At 50.5% G+C, this 17,079-nt stretch overlaps 1 protein-coding gene across 16 annotated transcripts in view; it reads right to left on the bottom strand.

Moving 5' to 3' along the window:
- The window catches only part of Fbrsl1 (fibrosin like 1), an 84,444-nt gene that overhangs the window by 15,897 nt on the left and 51,468 nt on the right, over window positions 1-17,079 (bottom strand). For 10 of the 16 annotated variants that reach the window (XM_045155888.1, XM_045155880.1, XM_045155879.1 and 7 more), the window contains 2 exons: window positions 12,284-12,313; window positions 4,555-4,635 (listed from right to left, as the gene is read on the bottom strand). In XM_045155888.1, the coding sequence (XP_045011823.1) occupies window positions 4,555-4,635; window positions 12,284-12,313 (111 nt within the window). The remainder of the gene's footprint in view (window positions 1-4,554; window positions 4,636-12,283; window positions 12,314-17,079) is intronic. The other 6 variants (XM_045155894.1, XM_045155886.1, XM_045155889.1 and 3 more) reach the window with 1 other exon arrangement.

Below are 17,079 nucleotides of genomic sequence, written 5' to 3' on the forward strand. Positions count from 1 at the left end.
ACCACCCTTCTCAGTACCAATTTACCAATTTACTGTTGTAGTCAGGTTTGCATTGCTGGCAGAAAATATCTGACCAAGAGCAGCTTATGGGAAAAAATGTTTATTATGGCTTACAGACTTGAGGGGAAGCTCCATGATGGCTGGGGAAAATGATGGCATGAGCAGAGGGTAAACATCACCTCCTGGCCAACATCAGCAGGAGAGTGTGCCTCAATGTCATTTTTTGAATATGACATGGCCACTGCACTCATGAATTCATAGCAGCTGTGGTTACTTGCACAATATTGGGACCATCAATAATTCATCATGCTTCATTCTCTGTTTTTCTTTTTCAGAAGGTGGTGAGACCTGAAGAGATAAACTACCCCTCACATTTCAGCCAAGGCCCAGGTAAAACCACAGAGGAATTGGGGAGATGAGCAAGAGTGCTGCTTCCATGGTGAGCCTGACAGTGCCAGGGTGAAGGAGACAGAGCTGAGGATACTCAACACATACAAAAACAAAAATCCAGCTGGGTGTGGTAGTGCACACCTTTAATCCCAGCACTTGGGAGGCAGAGGTAGGAGGATTGCTGTGAGTTCATGACTACCCTGAGACTGCATAGTATTCCAAGTCAGCCTGGCTAGAGTGAGACCCTACGTTGAAAAACCAAAAAGAAAAAGAAAAAGAAATCCAGAGGCTCCTGAGAGTATCACTGAAGTAAACTTAAAATGTTAAAATGCACCCACCCTAGCTAAGGGAATTTTGCAAAACAAGGGGTAGAAAGTTATGTCATATCTAGAGGCATTGGCACCCCCAACCCTCTACCACCAATAACTGACTGCTGCTCCCACAACACATAATCCCCAATCCTATGGGGAATATCAGCAAACCACTGATGAGGGCCCTCAGCAGAATGGAGTCAGGGAGGGGGGAAAAGAGGGTACCAACACATGATGAGTCCATACAAAATATGTTCTTAAAAAAATTTGTCATTGGGCTGGAGAGATGGCTTAGTGGTTAAGCGCTTGCCTGTGAAGCCTACGGACCCCGGTTCGAGGCTCGGTTCCCCAGGTCCCACGTTAGCCAGATGCACAAGGGGGTGCACGTGTCTGGAGTTCGTTTGCAGAGGCTGGAAGCCCTGGCGCGCCCATTCTCTCTCTCCTCCATCTGTCTTTCTCTCTGTGTCTGTCGCTCTCAAATAAATAAATAAATAAAATTAAAAAAAAAAATTTGTCATGGATGGTGGAGGAGCTCATAAGGCCCTCACCTACCCCTGAGGAATCACTGGCAGCTAATGATTGCTGGTGGTGGAGGAGAGAGCATTTCAGTGGTGTAGCCACTGGTAAGTTGCTCATGCTCTGGTAAATAGCTTCTCACCCATACTCATGCAAGCAAACCTAATTAAAGTCAGTGGGACACACACACAACACCAAAGTAGTAGGACTATTTGGGGAAAAGGGTGTGCTCAGAGGTTGGAAGACAAGAGAAGGTAATGGGGGATGAATATGATCAAAATATGTTATATATAATTTTTTAAAAAAATTATACAAGGACTCCTCAAAGAATTCAGACATCACTGATGTAATTAAAATCTAGTAACAATTAAAGTAATCAAATAGAGGGAGCAGATGGAAGGGATGGTACACACAGAAGAGGTATAGGGAACAGTCAAGGCATTGCTCAGATTATGGGCCTGGAGGTCAGACACAGAGGACACCTGCTCTTCATATCATAGTGTATATATACTATCCAAAAATCTACCTGGCCTGGTACAAGGGAGGCTACGTTCCACCTTACCCAAGGTCTGGGACTGGGTCAGGTGGAGCTAGGTTTCTAGGATGCCCAGGTCCTGGTCCAATCAATTATGGGGTAAGGACACTCCAGTGTCCATCAATAGGCAAAGGGGGACAGAGTGGCCAGCCACACAGCAGGCCCACTTTATCATGCCTAGGAAGAGACATGGGCACAGGCAACCATTATGAATCTCAAACATCATCTACAGAAGCTCCACAATATCTATCTCATGCCACACATGCTTTGTGGCAGCGGCTTCTCCAGACCTTGTTCCTCCTCACCCCTACCTGAAGCTGCCACTGAAAGCTGTTTTGGTAGCGAGGAGGGCAGAATAAACAGAGGGTCCTAAATGTTGGGACAGATCCTGCTGCTGGAGCGCTGGACAGGAGTGACTAATATGGGGGTCTGCTACACGTGGGGCTCAAAACCAGGTTTGGTGGCTCATGCCTTTAGTCTCAGCACTCAGGAGGCAGAGGTAGGAGGACAGCTATGAGTTCAAGGCTGGCCTAGAACTACAGAGTGAGTTCCAGGTCAGCCTGGGCTAGAGTGAGACCCTTCCTTGAAAAACCAAACAACACCAAAAAACAAACAAACAAACAAAAATTACCCCCAAAACCAAAAGTCAGCTACCAGAATATGAAGAGACTTGGTGGGTGAAAAACAGAAGAGTGAACTCACAGCAGAGAGAAGTTGTTCGTCACTTGCCACTGCTATCTAGGCTCCTGGGCAGCCTGACTGAGCATTCCCAAAGGCCATCACCCACCTGCCCCTCTGGCCAGGCAGAGTGAAGTGGCATGAAAAGAAACAGAATACTGGGGTTCCTAGATAGCCAGAGCTTCTGGCTATCCCCAGGAAGCCCATCATCCCATCTGGGACTGAGGAGAAGTTCATCTGGGCTGGTTTTACCCTTATAAAATTCTGTAACTAAATTGGAACAAGTTGTACCCAGCTGAAAACATTCTAAAGCCCCTTCCCTCCTCTCAGATTATAGCCTGAACTAAGCTGCTGTGAGATTTTGGTAGACCTCTGAACCCCATTCTGAGGCTCCTGCATCCAGGACTGCATAGTCCCCACTAGTCCCTTTTGGTATCTCATGAAGGTCTCTCTCACTCTATCCCAAAGGCCTCTCTGAAGCCCACTGAGGGTGCTTGCCTATTGACCATTCTAGGCACTGTTAATGGCCTTCTTTGTAGCAGCCCTGTGAGCACTCTAGGCTTTGGTGCTTTTGCTATATACATCCAGCCCTGGGAAGGCACCAGGCCATGGCAGTTGCCTTCTGAGGAGGCTGCCCCAAGGTTCCACTCAATCAGGTCCCCACTAACAGACTGTGTTGGGTGCAAAAGTGCTCACTACCCAGAGGCCACAGCAGGTTACTTGACTCATTTAATCCTAGCACTCGGGAGGCAAAGGTAGGAGAACTGCAGCAAGTTCAAGGCCACCCTGAGATACATAGTGAATTCTAGGTCAGTCTGGGCTACAGAGAGACCCTACCTAAAAAAAACATCTCCACACTGAAGCCTGCAAGCAGATGAAATGAATGTGTGAGGTCCAGGCCTGAAGGCCAGAAAGGAGGAAGGGTGCTCAGTCCTCTCAGGCAAGGAAAGGAGATGCTAGTAAGACCTTCCATAAAACAGCCAGCCTGGGGTGGAGAGATGGCTTAGCGGCTAAGCCAAAGGATCCCGGTTCAATTCTCCAGGACCCATGTAAGATAGATGAACAAGTGGGTGCATGCATCTGGAGTTCATTTGTAGTGGCTGGAGGCCCTGGCGCACCCACACTCCCCCCCACAATAAATAAATAAAATAGTTAAAAAAAAAAAAAATAAGCACAGCCAACCCAAAAGGAGACTTCCCAAGCCTAGGGTACACATGTTGTTCCTTGGTTCAAGCAGTAGCAAGTGAGGAAGACTGATCTCACAAGAAGGTATGACCTGCCTCTAACAGGTCCCTAATGAGTGCCCTAAAGTGCCTCTGAGTAACTGACTATCCCAAGGGTGGGATATGGAGCCCAAACACTTCTGGATTCAAATCCACTCCCTAGACTGTATCACTGGGCTCCTGATATCACCCTAGACTCCAGAGCAAAGTGAGGAGAGCTGGTAAGTCAGTACCTTTCCCTCAACGGGGCAGTGAATGTCAAAGATAAGGAGGCAAGAAGCTCTCAGTACACCCACCGTGCCTGGCAGGACCACAGTCAGACAAGTTGGCTCAAGAAGACAGAGGGTGGGCTGGAGAGATGGCTTAGTGGTTAAGCGCTTGCCTGTGAAGCCTAAGGACCCCGGTTCGAGGCTCGGTTCCCCAGGTCCCACGTTAGCCAGATGCACAAGGGGGCGCACGCGTCTGGAGTTCGTTTGCAGAGGCTGGAAGCCCTGGCGCGCCCATTCTCTCTCTCTCCCTCTATCTGTCTTTCTCTCTGTGTCTGTCGCTCTCAAAAAGAAAAAAAAGAGGACAGAGGGTGCAGCATAGTAATAACCCTAGTGTCCTGCAGGTATAGGGGGTGTCTGGGCATGGACCAGGTCAGTTTTTACCTGGCAGACAGAGGCATGAACATATGGCCAGGCTGGTCACACCCACCCAGAAGGCTCTGACTCAGAAGACTCCCGTTCCAGGAGCTGTTTTTTGTTTTTTTTTGGGGGGGGGGTAAGAGGCATGGCACAAATTACAGCTGCTTTCCTAAGCAGGCAGAAATGTCCTCTCAGCACCTTCCCTTCGTTATGACTTCAGAGCTGATTACCGTACCCGAGACCGGTGGGTTCCTCACAGGGGCCGCCAAACCTACCTTAATAACTTTCTGTGCTTTATCTATCAACACGGACGTGACTAGGGCGCGTGGATCGCCTCCAATCTTGGCGTGGTGCGACTAAGTGTGCAGGGGGAAAGAAGGAAAGAGGAGCAGGTGGGAGGTCACCAGGCTGCATGAGGGTCCTGACATACACAACAGGGAGGGAGTTCCTGCCCTCAGGCTGAGGTCACCGCGTCCTTTAACTGCGGCGACCCGGGAGGGCAGCCTCAGCCCAGACACAGCGGAGCAGCCTTCACTGGCCGCGCCCCGCCCCAAGACAAAGAGCTCAACTCCTGGCAGGTGAGCCAGGGCCGACCCCGCACCGGGTGGCAGACAAAGGCGCTCGAGCCCACGGGGTCCGGTCCGCCTCCGCCGAGCACCAGCCGAAACAGGGACCCTCACCAGGATGCACCCCAGGCGCCCACCGCCACGTGTGCCCGGACGCTGCGAGCGCGCGGCGCCCGGGGATCTTCACAGGAGGCGGTACTCCTCTGCCCGCGACGCCAAAGTCCTGCGCACTGACCTCGCGGGCCGCCCAGTTCTGGCGCGCTGGCGGCGATAGCCGACCGTCTCCGGCCTTAGCTCCAGGCGTGCACCGACGAGGGCCGTGGAGGAACAGGAACCTGGGCCTGGGCCCGGGCCGCGCCCGCAGAGCGCGCGGCGAGCTCTCGGGGAGCCGTGGGGCCCGGCGCCGTCGGGCAGCAGGCGGGGCGCGGCGGGGGCGGGGCGCGAGCAGGCCCGACTAATCCAGCCCCGAGGTGCGGATCTGCCCGCTTGGGGCAGCCACCTGCATCCGGGCCATCTAGTTCAACCTGAGTCCCTGAGGTCCAGCACAATGCGCCCGCCCCTAGAAGCTCCAACGGGATCAACTGCTTGATCTTCAAGACAAGTTTCGAACTGCTACCCCATTTACAGAGGGGAAAACTGAGTCAGAGGTGCGAGAGGTCCACTGTCACCATAGAGGAGCCGGGGCCTGAAAGGCTGACAGGATTCTGAGGCCCAACAATAAGAATCTGCCACCCAGCCCTCAGATATGCAGCAAAGGGCTGCACCACCCACCTACCCAAAGGTGCTGAAACTTGGAGATCTGAGGGGTGGTGACGAGCTGCTTTCAGCTGGGCATCAGGGAATGTGTTGGTATGGGGACATGTGGATCCCTGACTGGTTTTGCCCCTTGCTGACTGCCTGGCCTTGGCCAGGATCCTACTGGTGTGGAGGCCAGGTGGGGCCTGCTTCTGGGACGGTATTCTTTTATCAACCGAATGACTGATTGGGCTGGCCCCTTGAACTCCCAGCCAGAGGTGTCCTCAGTCCTACAGTGTCCCACCCAACCAACCTCTGACGTGGTTTCTTCCCATGCCAGTGCCATGGGTTGTTACATCCTGGTTTTTACCTGTGTTGGCATGGTGGTGAAAGGTCCCACCATATACCCAAGTCTGTGTGGCCTGGGAAGAGTTTATTGTCATGACCCTTCTACAGATCAAAGACCAATATACAGAAAGGCAGCACTCCTGAACCCAAAGATACAACCATGCTACAAATCCTTAGGTAAGCACTGGGGAAGCAGCCCTGGCCCCTGGCAGTACTCTGGGGTCTTGAGGTCAGAGGAGTGGGGATAAAAAGAAGCAGGAAGCTTAGTGGCTGGTGCTGGGGAGAGGAGGTAAAGGGAGCAAGGCCCCTGACCTAAGCATCCTTATGTATGCTAAACACACATACAAACCACAGAAACCAGTGTTCAACAGCAGTTGTGACTGTCATTTCTTGTCACTCCTGAGGTCATCCTGGGCACACAGCCCCTGGAAGAGGCTGACTCCCGGGAAGTCGTCAAAGTAGCTTAAAACACATGGCCAGGAGATAGCACTCAAACCTGCCCAAGGCACCCATCCTGGCCTGGGAGTAAAATCAGACCTTCAGAACCTGGGGTGGGCCTGTCTAATTTTGTTTAGGAAGGAAAGATGCTGTGATACAAGAGATTTAATGAGGTTAGAAGTCAGGAAGGAAGTGGAATGGTAATAGATCTGGCTGAGGCTACCAGAAGGAATACTGATATTAAATGTTAGGATTCCAAACCAAGTATCTGTAATCCACTCAAGGTTTAATGGTGGTGTTCAGATGCATATTCATCCGATGCCCACAGTTCAACAACTCACATTATAACTGCATCTTTCATAGTTCTATGCTGCAAAGGGGAGGTGGTGTGACTGAGAGGCTGGATGTGGACTTCTAAGCCAGCTGGGCAGGGCATCAGGGTGGTGGCATCCTGGTGGGCCAATTGCACTCATTGGTGTGTCCAAAGTGCTGAGAGGAGCCATTGCTCACTAATGAGCTGGCTGAGCCTCTGATACCACTTGGCACCCTGTGACCCAACAGCCACACTTCCTGGGTTACTACTGACCAGAAAGCGCAAATTCAGGGAAGAACAGCTATGACAGGGGTGCAGAATGTGGATGATACGCAGTTACAGAAGAGGAGAAAAGCCTTGATAGGGCCCAGAAAAGGAAAGTGGTCAGATGCTGAAAACTAAGGCTATGGAGGCCATGGAAGCCACTCCAAATGTCAGGGCCACAAATCACAGCCACATACATGTGGATATCATGACAAAGATGCAGCAGCCACTTGGCCCCACACCCACCCTGAACCTCAAAATACAACTTGCATTTGGATAGAGTTGGCCAGCTGAGCTGCATTTCAAGTTTGTTTCATGAATGTGTCTGTCTATGTCATCTGCCACTGCTGTCCCTTATATGGGTTCACCCTAATAATTCCTTTTTGTTGTTCTTTCGAGGAAGGGTCTCCCTCTAGCCCAGGTTGATCTGGAACTTACTCTGTAGCTGGCCTCAAAGTCATAGCAATCTTCCTACTTCAGCCTCCCGAGTGCTGGGATTAAAGGTGTGTACCTCTATGTCTAGTCCCCCTTTTTATCTGAGACAGGGTCTCAACTATGTAGCCCAGGTTAGCCTTGAACTCACAGCGATCCTTCTGCCTCAACTTCCTGAGTGTCTGAGTGTTGGGATTACAGGTATGTGCCACTACACCTGGCCTCAGCCTGATTCCTGCCAATGCCCCTCACTCTCTGGGGTAAAATCCAGTTAGACATACATATGCCATCTCCTAAAGTTTTGCAGAACATGTGTACATCACAGTTCCTGAAGGGAAGTGAGGGGCTCCTTGTGTATGGGAGGTGTAAGTATATGAACATGTATGCATGTGCCAGGAGGTCCCACTATCCAGGGTCCTCTCCTCTCATACTGACAGCCAAAGCCCCTCCTGAAGCTCTGGTGATAGTCAACTCCAGGAGAGCCTAACATGTGGAAGGCACAAGGCCACTGTCTGTGAGCACCCTGAGGTGCAGCAGTGAGCTCCCGGACAACTGTAGGTTCCTTTGCCCATCAACGGTGAACACATCGGGCTCTTCGGATGTGCCAGACGCTGTTCTCAGAGCCTGGTATGTGAGCCCTGAGCTTTCATAATCACAGGAATGGCAGGACTCAAGGTAGCTGCAGCTTAGTCCAGTGGCCCAGACCTGCCTATCCCACCTGGGACTGCCTCAAGGTCTCATAATGTGGTTCGGGAGCTACTGCCCAACTCCCCTCTACTCTGAATATTAGAAGACCCTGCCTAAGATTGGCTGGGGTTCACTCCTCCCATACACTGAGATGGGGACCTCTCCTGGAGGCCTCCAAGGTCAGCAGGTAGGGGATTTGTAGGGACAGTGGCCAGCAGTGTCTGGGCAGAGGGGAATGGACTCTGCTGAGGCTACCACCAGATGATGGGCACCTGATTGGGAGGGGCAGGGGAACCACTTAGCCATGCATCTGTACAACCAGTTCTGGAAGGGCAGGACCCACAGCTGCCACATACCAGAAATGGTCATCAGGCAGAGTCCTTGCCTCTCCTACCTATCCAAGAGGGGGTATAAGCCTACCCAGGAGCAACAGCCATCTCTGCATGTAGATGCTTATGACCCTACCATGTATAGTACATGCATGGTTGGCACCTATTACCACCCACAGGGTCAGAAGAGCAGGGCCAGACCCCTCTCAGGACACTGACTCCACACATGAGTGAGTAAGACTGATCTGTAAGCTCCAGAAGCCAGGAGAATAGATTTGGTGCTCCTACACTCCCTCCCGACACACTTCAACTCAGGGCTTCTCAGCCTTCTTCATATCCTATCTGATCATATCTCTCCTCTGGGCACGTGCTCACAACAGGACCTTTTTGTTATTCAGTGGCCTTACTTGTGAATAGAACTGGTGGGCAGGAGCTACCTTGGGGCCATGTGAGGCCTAGGCAGTGCCTGCTACATGATGATGCCTCTGTACCTTTAGACCCCACACCCAACTGACCCCAGATGCCAAGTCTAACAGATGATGAGCAGGGTACCAGGAAGCCCATCAGGCACAGAACCCAGAGGTGCTCACCTCAGAGACAACTGCTGAAACCCCTGGGGTGATCTGATGAAGATGCTGTTGGGCTTGGGCTGCAGGTCAAAGTACATGGTGTAGCCCAGGAGTGCAGCAGGCTATAATCATATCACACCCCTTAGGACCACCCCCAGAAGGGAGGTCGCCTCCATTATTACACTAACCTGTGCTGTCCTCCACAAGAGGATCCTTGGGAGCTGGAGTGTGAAGAGCACCTCCTGGTGAGCACCAGCAGATGGGTTCCCATAGGCTGGCTACCCACAGGGCTGTGCCTGCTGCACATAGCAGGGAGGAGTCTTGTCCAGAAAGCCATATGCTGGGGCCACTCAGGCAGCTAGCTGGGACCTAGCAAATTGCCTAATTGGCTTTGCATAGTTTTCACCCATAGTTTTCCAATAAGAAAGCAGACACATAGCCCTGAAGAGGGGCCATCTGGTTGCTCACTACCAAACCCACTGCAAGCATTCCCTGATCCAATAGTTGCTATGGTGGAGTGCAGCCTTGGCAAGCAGGGTATGCAATTGCATTTGCCATGGGCTGGTGCAGCCTGTGGGGTGTAGGGCTGGTTTGCATGTATGTATGTAGCCTGTAGGGTACAGGGCTGCTTCCTGAGGGTTTAGCTAAGCTGCAGGGGGACAGGTAGGTGAAGTTTCCCTGTCTGCCCCCATCTACTTGAAAGAATGTTCCTGAAGTATGTCAGAGCTTGCCCCCCCCCCCACACACCACCAGAGGGCAGGTAGGGAATGAAGCATTATGTTTGGACCCTGGCAGCTCTGGGAAGAAGGTATTCACTAAAGAACCAACCTGTGCAGCTCCACAAGGGAGTCTATGGCCCCTCCGCAACCCCACACTGAGCCTAGCTTGTGTTTGCTGAGTCAGAGCCACACACACTGCGCTTCAAGTAACTTTTCTGTCTCCAACTCAACTGTGGGGTCCAGCTGTGGCTCATCAGATTCCTCACCCACTTACTCACTGCTGCCAGGCTACTGTATGCCAAGGAATGGGAGGTATTGGCTGTGTACACTATGTAAGTGTGAATTCCCTACGTCTACAGGGTCTCTGAAGGCACTTGTGAGTTAAACTGCTTAAGGCAGCCTTCCTCCAAGTCCAGACCATCCACTGCTGCTGGAGGCCCCTCTTCCCTCTCAAATTCTCAGTGTCTTGAAAAGGCAGGAATGATGCCACTCAAAAATGAGTGTGGTGGGGTAGAGGAAAAGGCTGGAGAGATGGCTTAGTGGTTAAGGCACTTGCCTAAAAAGCCTAAGGACCCAGGTTCAGTTCCTCAGAACCCACTTGTAAGCCAGATGCACATGTTGGTGCATGCGTCTGGAGTTTGTTTGCAGTGGCTAGAGGACCTGGTGCACCCATTCTTTCCTGCTCTGATAAATAAATAAATAAATATTGTTTTAAAAAGCAAGTTAGGGGCTGGAGAGATGGCTTAGCAGTTAAGGCGCTTGCCTACAAAGCCAAAGGACCCAGGTTCGATTCCCCAGTATCCATGTAAAGCTAGATGCAGAAGGTGGTACATACATCTGGAAGGAGTCCGTCTGCAGTGGCTAGAGGCTCTGACATGCCCATTCCCTATCTGCCTCCCTTCTGTCATAAATAATAAATAAATAAATAAAACAAAATGAGTCAGTATTCTGCATTACTTATATAGTGAACATAGCTGCCTTCCAAAAATGAGGCAGTGACTTGGTCCTCCCTCTGTGACTTGCTTCTTGGCAAAGGGCTGGACCTTGGCACAGTGGTACAATATGGGAGGAAGGGCCTGGTCACTCAGAACCCTGTGCTCAGTAGAGGGAAGCAGAGGATGCAAACTCTACCACTTGCCATCCTTATGTGCACCCCTTATTCTTGTCCCCTGCTTTGCCCTAAAGATGAAGTGCCATGTTCTCCCACACCTTGACAGCCAACCCACCACAGGCTCCACCTAGCCTATCTCTACAAACCCTTGTAGCACTGGCCCACTGGGTAGGGGAACATATGGTGGCAGACAGCAGAGCAGAACAGCAGGCGGGTCCTGGGGACCAGGGTCAACACTGGTTGTTGAGAGGAGTTGCACTGATGGAGGCCAGCTGGCCACTTTGGTACCTGCCCTCAGAGAAGTGATGGCTTTACCATCTCTAGAAGACAGTAGGACAGGGCAGGAGCCTTGAAACTCTCTCCTTCCCTTATTCCTATCCCATCTACTCTGAGCAGTTCTTGGCTACAGAGAGCACATTCTCCAAAAACTAGTTTTAAACTAAAGGTGGCACTGAGAAGTGTGTAGGCTCACAATTTCCCAGGATGTCTGCAAGCTAACTTCAGCAGTGACATTGAAACCATCCAGATGTCGGCAGCATGGGGCACAGCTCCAGCCTCCCCGGTGACTCCTCCTGGCCACACTGGAACTTGTCTCCAATAGTTTCTGTCTAGTGAGCACATAAGAAGCACCTACCCTATCTGCATGGGGACATACCATGGAGGCAGCACAGGGACCGGAAACCAGACAGTGCAGACATGTGGCCAACAGAGCTAGAATAGCCCTGAGCTGCATTCCATAATGTACTTTGAATAACCTGGAGATTACTGAGACAAGCCTGCTCAAACCTGCTCCTGCCAGGCATCCTACAATCCTTGAGTGGTGGGTCCTGTCCAGATCAAGTATGTGTGGCCAGACACCAGCCATATCATGCATCCTTAATGTAGCCCACAGAATCACACCAAATGCTAACCCTTTTATGAAAACTTGTCTCAAACCAAAGCCAGTATCCAGCTTTTATCCCAATCCCATGCTTGTCTGAGACTACCTACCCCCTCCACATTTCCACTTGTGTCCAACCCAGGTCACCTGCACCTCCGGCTCTTGGCTAGACCTTTGTTTGCCAGAGGTCAAGGTCAATGGTTATCAACCCAAACTCTCCTACAGTGAGCTACACAAACCCTGAGTTTAATGGGGATTGTTCTGAAAAGTATAAGGTGAAGAGGGCAAGAGCCTCAGGTCTCTGTTCTAGTGGTCCTCACAAATCAGCCTGCAGGAATTCAGTAAACCTTGACACCCACTCTGAGGCCAGTCTCAGGGTATGGGTGCCCTGTCAGAGCTTCACAATGGTCCATGGGGGCCTAAGCTTCAGCTGGGAGAGACGGAGATGCCTCCATGGCAGTTGATGCCCAGACATCTGGGAAAGTCATAGCACAGTCCCCTGTATCCATTAAGAAACCCAGATGCTGGGCTGTGCCTGGCCTCCTGTTCTGGTCAGGGTTTTTAGTGGAGTGGACCTAGCAGTCCACAGGAGGGGAGGGGAAACCAGGCTCACCTTGTCGTCCACGCCGCTCTCGCTGTCACACTGTGGGGCAGGGAGAGAGAGAAAGAGAGAGGTGAATCAGGACCCTTCACACCATCAGGGCCACAAAGCACAGTGGGCAACCCAAGCTGAGAACCAGATTTTGGTAGGGGAAAGTGCTGGCAGGGCTTGGGCTGGGATGAGAGGTGATAGTGGGAAGGAACAGGGATGGATAGGAGACACAACTGTGTTGGCCTTCCTCCGGGTAAACAGATGCCAAACTTCCAGGACCAGATCCTGCAGCCCCAGACTGAGTGACTGCAGGGGACCAGTGCAGGGAGGCCTCACATATCCTAAAATGAACCCACTCTCTTTAAGGATCTCTGTGGGTCTACTCTGTGGACAAAACTCATGGGGGGAGGAGGGGCACCATGCAGGAGGCTCTCACTGCTGGCCCACAGTCACAATGGCTATTCCACACCAGATGGGACAGGACACAGGAGATAGTTTCACAAAGGCCTGGTGACTTGGTAGACAGAGATGCAGCCCTGGGTGCCTATATTCCTTCCTCTGGTCTGACATTTTGGATGTTGGCAACCTAGGCAAGGACCTTGAGTTCTATGCACTTCAGTTTACAGGCACTGCAGCGCCTCCTGAAGGGGATGCGGAAGAAAAAGAGACTATGGCTGGGGAGCACACAGGCAGGCCACACTGTCCAGCATGGTGCTGTTATTTGTGAGCACAGCTGGTTGATGCAAGATTGTGATAATCAAGGAAACTAATCTTTGCTTCCTATTTTCAATAAGCACAACTTAGAGAAGGGCATGCTGGTGGAAGAACAATGGAGTTCCCACTAAAACAATAAAAGAAAAAGTCCTTAGCCAGGTGTGGTGGTGCACACGCCTTTAATCCCAGCACCTGGGAGGCAGAGGGAGAAGGATTGCCATGAGTTTGAGGTTACCCTGAGACTATGTGTTAGTTTGATTCAGGTGTCCCCCATAAACTTAGGTATTCTGAGGCTAGTCTCCCCAGCCGATGGTAGTTGGAAATTAATGCCTCCTGGAGGCACTGTATTGTTGCCAGCCGGCTTACAGGTATTATAGCCAGTGTCCCCTTGCCAGTGTTTGGCACTCTCCTGTTGCTATCATCCACCTTATGTTAGCCAGGGGGTGATGTCCAACCTCTGCTTATGCCATTGTTTTCCCCTGCCATCATGGAACTTCCCCTCGAGTCTGTAAGCCAAAATAAACTCCCCCCACCCCAAAAGCTGCTCTTGGTCAGGTGATTTCTGCCAGCAATGTGAACCTTACTGCAACAGACTACATCATGAATTCCAGGTCACCCTGAGCTAGAGTGAAACCCTACCTCAAAAAAAAAAAAAATCTTTCTTAGCAACTGCAATTATAGTAAGTTCATGTCAACTGAATTATACAGCTGAAAATAAATCTCAACATGCACAAGAGGGGAACTGGGCTCCAGTCAGACATGTGTGGGCTGGCCATACATGTTGTACTTAACTTGATTAATGTAGATCATCAAATTATACTGTTATCCATGGGCCCCAACTGCAGGCCATAATGTCTTCAATGACAAAGTTCAGAGTTGGATAAAAATGTACTTGCCAGCTGCTACTACAGTTGAAGCAGCATTCCAGCTCGGGGACAACATGCCAGGCAACTGGAATGAGCATGTGGGATCTTCTGAGGTCAGCGGGCTTCACACCTACAGCCCATAGGCCTGTCTGCCCAGCTACATGCTGCCATGGTGGGCCATAACACAGAAAGGACAGTGCACAGCTCTCCTGCTGTAGGCTACGCTCCTTCCAGGAACCCCACCACCTTGCAGTCACTGTCCTAATGTGGTTCCAAGTATAGCACTCACCTTAAGGGGGCTGGACCCAGACCCCTCAAGGCCTTGGGCTCCTCCTGTGAACTGACAGGGGTAGGTAAGACAGTGCAAAGAGTAAAGTCTATACTGAGGATGTGAGCACGGTAAGAGGGCTGGCCAGGTGGAGCTTGTGCGGACCATCAAAGAAGGTGTGATGAGGAAGCAGAGTGGAGGCGAGCAAGGCAAGTTATATGAGTAACCTCAGGGTAGTCCTGTGCTGGCTGGCTGAGACTGGTGTGGGGGACAGCACAAGGCTATGGCCTGTAGGATGCAAGATACCTAAGGATTGTCAGTCACTGGTTGTGATCGTCCCACCTGGGTCAGGCTTCTTCCTAATAAGCTAGTATCACAGCATCCTTGAATGGAAAACTGCAATTCTCCTAAACTGTTAGTCACTGGGGTTGGCTCTGTACAGTATGTCTGCTACCTGGGGCAGCCTGGAGACAGTAGTGCTATTTTCCATGCCGGGCTCCTCCCCGGTGGGCAGGTAGTGCTGAGGAGGGACCAGGCCAGCTGGTTCCTCCCAAGGGGTTGAGGAGAAGGATGAGCATCGGACAACTCAGAACCTCTGCTAGTAACCAGAGAAAAACCACACTGAGCCGGGAGTCTTGTGGAAGCAGAAATTCACAGGAACTCACTTTATTGTTACAAGCAGTTGCCTATATAATGTTGGGGACGAAGGCGGGGATTTTAGGATGGGAGAGGAGGTAAGGGCCAATAGTAAACTGTGACTATTGAAATGATAATTCCAACTCCTGCACGGAAGTAGCAGGCAAGAAGCCATTAGACGTCTTGCTGAGTCCTAGCTGGCCAGAGACAGGTCGCCAAACTTTAGCTAGGCTCTGGAAGTTCCACTAGGCCTCACACCCAGGCCTCTCAAGGCCCAACATCCCCTGTCCCCTGCTCCCTCCTGAGGCCCAGAGCTCAGCTGTGACTGGACAGTAGTTCATAGACCCAGGGCAGTTACACACTGTCCCATAGTTTTTAGGTCTGAGGCTGGTCTACAGCTGGTTAGATCAGGTAGTGGTACTGGAGGAAGACAGTTTACAGTGCCTACCACCAAGCTGCCCAAATCCCATTATTTGTCAAGCAGCACAAGTACGGTGGATGAGGCATGACAGTAAATAAATTCATGTTACGTCCTGCTGACTTAACATTTAGTTACAATAAAGTCAATTAATTGGGGCAAAGTGGGGAAAAGGAGCCTTACCCTCCCTTTTTTTTTCTTGGAGGTGGAGAGCTGCCTAAGACAACCGACAGGGTGTTGAGGTTGGGCTCAGAGGCTTGGGAGCCTAACCCTACTTTAAGTTTAAGGGGGAAGGAGCTCAGGTGGCAAAGGGTCAAGACATGGACTGCAGCACAGGTGTTTACTTTAACGCTGCATCATTACCTATGCTGTGCAGCCTTGAAAAAAGTCCCTTCACCTCTCTGTACATCAATTTATACTTCTGTAAAACAAGAACAGCAGTTCAATGACAGAAGTGCTGTGTGACTTACGTAAGTGCATGTATGCCAAACACTAGAGCAGTGCTTGACACTTGCTACAAGATACATACTTGATGTATCAACAGAATTGTGGTGGTTAATATGGACTGTAATCTTGACAGGATTTAAAATCACCTAGAAGATCCAGGGCATGTCTGTGTGGAAGTTTCCAGAGAGGTTTAAATGAATCTGGGTGGCACTAGTCCATGGGCTGAAGTCCCAGACAAAGAGAGTGAAAACACCAGCATTCATCTCCCTTTCTTGTTTTGTTTAATGGTTTTATTTTTATTTATTTGAAAGAAAGAGGCAGAGAGAGACAGGAAGAGAGAGAGAGAGAGAGAGAGAGAGAGAGAGAGAGAGCTGGGTGTGGCGGTGCACATCTTTAATCCCAGCACTCGGGAGGTAGAGGTAGGAGGACTGCTCTGAGTTTGAAGCCACCCTGAGACTACATAGTTAATTCCAGGTCAACCTGGACCAGAGTGAGACCCTACCTTGAAAAGAAAGAAAGAAAGAAAGAGAGAGAGAGAGAGAGAGAGAGAGAGAGAGAGAGAGAGAGGGAGGGAGGGAGAGAGAATGGGCACACCAGAGCCTCCAGCCACTGTAAATGAACTCCATATGTATGTGCCACCTTGTGCATTTGTCTTACGTGGGCCCTGGGGAATTGAACTGAGGTATTTTGGTTTTGCAGGCAACCACTTTAACCACTCAGCCATCTCTCCAGCCTTCATCTCCCTTTCTTTCTGCTTCCTTGGGGTAGATGCAATGTGACCCTTTGCCTCCTGCTTCTGCCGTGCCTTTCCTGCCATGATGGACTGTATCTTCACACTATGAGTTAAACCTTCCCTTACTTAAGTTTTGTTTGTTAGAGATTTTGTCACAATAATAACAAAAAATATTTAAAAAATAGGAACTATTTTTTACATAGTGAATTCCAGGCCAGCCTGAGCTACAGTAAGACCCTACCTTGAAAAACAAACAAACAAACAAACAAAAAGAACCGAGACGTGGTACCTTTGCTTTGGCTAAACCTGGTTTATAAGTACTGGGAACTGGTTTGTGGGAGGGATATGAAAGAGTTTGGAGCTGCAGGTTAGAGAAACTCAAGACAGCTGTATGCAGAGATTCTTGGGCCATTCTGGTGGGAGCTTATAAATCTAGAACACTAGAGAAATCTGCACAATGAAGTTCCAGATCATGAAGTTTCAGAGAATAGGGTCTCTACTGAGAATAGGGCTTGAGGCCATTCATGTTATGATGTGGCAAAGGGCAAAGAATCTGACTGCATTTTGTCCATTCTGAAAACCTGAATAAGGCTGAATCCAAAAGCAACTGGCAAGCCAGGCATGGTGGCTCACACCTTTAATTCCAGCACTTGGGATCCAGAGGTAGGAGGATCGCTGTGAGTTCAAGGCCAGCCTGAAACTACATAGTGAATTCCAGGTCAGCCAGGGCTAGAG

The sequence above is a fragment of the Jaculus jaculus genome, chromosome 8 (assembly GCF_020740685.1).
Source record: "Jaculus jaculus isolate mJacJac1 chromosome 8, mJacJac1.mat.Y.cur, whole genome shotgun sequence".
In the NCBI taxonomy this organism is placed as follows: domain Eukaryota; kingdom Metazoa; phylum Chordata; class Mammalia; order Rodentia; family Dipodidae; genus Jaculus; species Jaculus jaculus.